Here is a 4,432-nt window from a genome sequence, read left to right on the forward strand (position 1 = left end):
TCTTCTTCTTCTTCTTCTTCTTCTTCTTCTTCTTCTTTGTGGTCACCATCAGTTTTGCTCTTTACTGTCCTTTCTTCCTTTCCTTCTACTGACACAGCAAGATGGTTCTCCTTCTTGACCTGAGTGGGCTCTCCCTATATTGTCTCTTCCCTGTGATCTCACTTCTATGGGCTTCCACTCTCTCCCATCCAAAGCCATACCCGAAGTCCTGCCTCTTGAGTTGTGGTATGAAGCATCTCTTCCATGCTGAGCTTGTGGGAAGCAGTGTAGAGCCCAGTTGAGCCATTCTCCCTTCAAATGACCTAACTTCACTTTCCTGTGTTGTTGAGTCTCTGGTGGTAAAAGTAGCCGAGGTATAGGGTTATTTTGAGGATCATCCTGTAAGGTATATGTGCTGAGAGGGAATAGAGGCTCAGCTAGAGACTCTCATAACACATTTCTATTTCTATCTGAGGGTCCTGCTGGGACCCTGAACCACTAAAGCCAAAACTCCTTGCCCTTAGGTAGTGCTGGCATCAATGGGATCTTGGCTGATGTAGATATGAATAACAATGGAGTCCCATGGTTACATCCTTCAACATCCGTCAGCCTGACCTCCCCTTCAGACTTACTCTCCTACTTCACCCCCATACCCAGTCACTGTCCTACACACTCTACCTCTCCTCTAGAGTCACTCTGATGGGAACTCTTCAAGAGCTGTCCCTACAATGAGTTTCGTAAAGCAAGGAGCATCTGTGACCTTGTCAGGTGGCCACCTGCCCTTGCTTGACCTATTGGTGATTTCATAAGTGGATCCAACCCAGAACCCTTCTTGTGGCAGGTTCAGGCTGTCTGTTGAGTCTTTGAATAAAGGAGGCACATTCTCGAGATAAACCCTACTATTGCTTGTTGCTCCTTCTCTTGAGATGCCCTCCCTGTCTCCCCTTCTCCTCCCCTCCCCATTTCTCTTTCCCTTCTTCGTCCCCAGAATTGATTTCGTTCAGGCCCTAGTTTCTGCCTACATAGAACACTTGATTGATATAGTCTGGGATGATCACTTAGAGCCCATTTGCTTCTCATTCACCATCAATTTCACCAGCTGCTGAGTTCATCCAAGTCAACACGTTTAATTTTAAAGGTAACTTTGGCCCTGGGGCTGCCAATCCAAGGCTCTAGGTAGACTAGGAGTCTGGGACTTATGAATGAGTGAGTCTGGAGACTCTGTGCTCTGGACGGAATGCATTTAATTCCTATCTTTTCTCTGTTTATCAGACAGTGGGGCTGACTTGAGAATGTGTGATTATGCAATTCCTTGTGTGGGGAGCTGGGCATGTTGTGACATGTCTTGGGATATCCTGTTTGGATATTTGAGTTGTGTACACAAATGCTCCTTTGGATACCAGGCTCAGAATGGAAGCAGGTAGTGGGATACCACAAACACACTTCTAACTTAAGATCTATGCTTGAAGTTAGCTGAAAAAGTTAATCACTTCATAAATCTGAGGATACAGAGCATCTCATTCACATGTTCTTTCTTAAAATAACTCATCTTGTTAGTGGAGAATGGGATTTGAACCCAGGGTTGCCTGATTCCTAGCCCTGACTCCATTCAATGCTACATACCATTTCACAGATGCCTTCTGCTTCTTTGAGGGCTGGGTATAGTTTGGATTCTTTTTCCTAACACACTACAGGGTAGTACCATCTCTACAGTATGGGATGGGAAATAGGCCCATTCAGCAAGTTTGGGTAACTTGTGCATGGTCCTGACTTAAATCTATGTAGTTTGAACCCACAGGATTTATTGCTTGCTTGTGGTTCTGTCCTTTTTCCAGTGTTGGAATCAGTTTGAAGTTTAGCTATGAACATTAAATAATGATCCAAGCTGAATATAAACTAAGAGGCCCACATGGCCTTCTAGTGTTCCATGTTCATTCCTGAAAGGATGCCTTATCGAATATGGCCACCTGTTCCTCCCCAAAGGCGAGTTCCTCCCCAACTACCATCTAGTTGACTTAATGTATTCAAAGGCTTCAGAACTCTTCTCTAGCTTTTCAAGATGGCAACTCTATAGTGGACTTGTTGCCCTTCAGACTCCCTATCGCTGTTTTTCAACTGTTAGATGCGGGCTTCCTTTCATCTTGGTCCCCATCGTATCCCTTGCCTAGCACATTCTCTTCTTGCTGTTAAAAAAGGAGTTGTAGACTCTTCACATATAATGTTAGAAACTCAATTTTAAGTACAAGATGAGCAAATTGGTAAAGCATACAAACAAGGCAGCAATGTGTATTGTGGTGTAAATGGTGTCTTCAACTCATAAGGGGATTTATTTATTTTTCTCTCTTTCAAGGATTTTACTGAGTAGAATCATTGCTATGAATATATTTCCCTAAACTTCAGTGGCTCACACATTCACAAAACAGCTTTCTCAGCCATTTATCAGTTCAGTGCCAGTGTTTGTCAGGTCAATAGCTTTGTGGGGGGAAGGGCGATCTTGGGGGTCCACACTGCCCCTCTCCTCTTAGAGATTTATGATGTTTCCTCTGCATTTAGCACACAAATCTGGAAATCCAGAAACAGGATTTCTCAGGTGATTTTCTCTGCCACATCTGATCATGGTACACATCACTTTCCAGACCATGAATTGAACTCAATTATAACGTTGCATGGGCCCCAGTTCAATCCTGGCCATGTGTCCAGGGCACTATATTTTGGTGGTGCCCAGCAGTCTCTCTGTCAGAGCCTGTCAGAACCTGGATCACACAGCCTCTTGTCTACCAGCAGTGGGTTCTGGAACCCTCTACTGTACTGATATCTTCTGTTTTGATGTTACAGGCAAACTCCTGTGATCAAAATCTAAATTATTGCATCGAACTCATTGAACAAGTTGCAAAAGTGCAGGCACAGCTCTTTGGGATCCTCACTGTGACAGCCCAAGAAGGTGAGAGTGGCTTCTGCTTCCCCCACCCTCCTCCTCTTCTGTTTGCTCTATGCTTGTGTGTGTGTGTGTGTGTGTGTGTGTGTGTGTGTCCTCTGGCTGAGATCCCTCCCCATCAACTCCTGCTGATCTTCCCTATTCATTCTTGTAGGGGGACGTAATGAAGGTGTGGAGACAATCAAGTGTCGCCTTTTGCCCTTGCTGCAGACTTCCTTCAGTTCTCTAAACATGGGAAAGATTATTGATACTGAGATTCATCCTATACAGGTAGAGATGCCCAAGGATCACATAGCACAATGAAACTGAAACTTTCAAAACAGGACAACTAAGCAAAGTGTCCTCACTGGGCCTGGACAGTGTTAGCTTTTAGACATCATCTAAACTTCCCTCACGGAAAAGACAGTATACACCATAATTAAGACATCTTTCTTATTATGTTTCCTGTTGTCACAACAAGCTCCTCCAGGGTGGCCGATGTACACATAAGTGTATTTCCTTTACACTTTTGGAGTCTGAAAGACCAAGCGGCATGCTGCAGACTCCAGGGAGCATCCCACAAGAGACAGCTTTACTTTGGTGGCAGTGTGTATGGGAGGGAGTGATTACATGGTGAGACAAGAAGTCAAAACATGGGAGGAACTAGGCTTGCTCCTTCAATAACTCTCTTGAGGACCAGCCAGATTCCCACGAGAACGTCTGGAACTTCCATGTTCTAGTTGCTTCTCCCATCAGGTCCTGCCTGTCCCCTGGCCACACCAGGGCTCAAGCTTCCGACCTGTGTACTCTTGAGACAGACAGTGTAGCTATATTGTATGAGTAGTTTTGCTTCCAAATGTTTAAATGGGTTTATATAGATTCCTTCTAAAAACGGAAGTAAAGTAAGCTGTTCTGACCAGGAAGAGTAGTTGAAGGATTGAACCAAACTGGAGAGAAACCCATACTCTCTGCAGATCTTGGGAAAGTTGTAAATGTTTATGTTTACATATATTTACTGGTCAAAAAGGGACAATAATTTTGCCAATTTAATGGTAGGATCCTGATTTTAAAAATGTGGTAGGTGTACAAAGACAGAGTGATTCTCTGTCTTTGCAGAGAACCTGGCACATGGTAAGATTTCTCTCTGCCTAGAGATGCCAGTTGTCATTAATATTTTTTGAGGACTTAGGCTAGTCAGAGTTTTTTTTTTTTTTTTTTTTCCCCATGGTTGTTATTCTGGGTACAGGGGTTAGGATGTGTTTCAAACTCCTTTTTATTCTGGGCATAGAGATGGTCTAGAATGGTGTTTTAAAGTCCTCGTTTAAAATTAACTTGTAATTTATATTCAGTGAAGCCCACAGCAGATGCATTCTGAACAAGGAGCAAACACAAAACTCATTCCTGTACTGATCTGCAAACCATCAGCACCCTCCCAACCTCTGTCTCTCCCACTCCTGGCCCTCCCCCACTCCTGTCCCTCCCTGCCTCTGCCTCCCCCACTTCTGTCCCTCCCCGTCTCTGCCACCCCCACCCCTGTCC

The 4,432-nt window shown here is 44.3% G+C and overlaps 1 protein-coding gene across 7 annotated transcripts in view; it reads left to right on the plus strand.

Annotated features, from left to right (window-relative positions):
- The window catches only part of Spata18 (spermatogenesis associated 18), a 32,493-nt gene that overhangs the window by 5,847 nt on the left and 22,214 nt on the right, over positions 1-4,432 (plus strand). For all 7 annotated transcript variants that reach the window (XR_004110774.1, XR_004110773.1, XR_004110772.1 and 4 more), the window contains exons 2-3: positions 2,815-2,920; positions 3,069-3,184. Coding sequence is in view for 3 of the 7 variants with exons in the window: in XM_031342713.1 (XP_031198573.1) it covers positions 2,815-2,920; positions 3,069-3,184 (222 nt within the window). In the remaining 4 variants the exon portion in view is untranslated. The remainder of the gene's footprint in view (positions 1-2,814; positions 2,921-3,068; positions 3,185-4,432) is intronic.

The sequence above is a fragment of the Mastomys coucha genome, unplaced genomic scaffold (genome assembly GCF_008632895.1).
Source record: "Mastomys coucha isolate ucsf_1 unplaced genomic scaffold, UCSF_Mcou_1 pScaffold22, whole genome shotgun sequence".
In the NCBI taxonomy this organism is placed as follows: domain Eukaryota; kingdom Metazoa; phylum Chordata; class Mammalia; order Rodentia; family Muridae; genus Mastomys; species Mastomys coucha.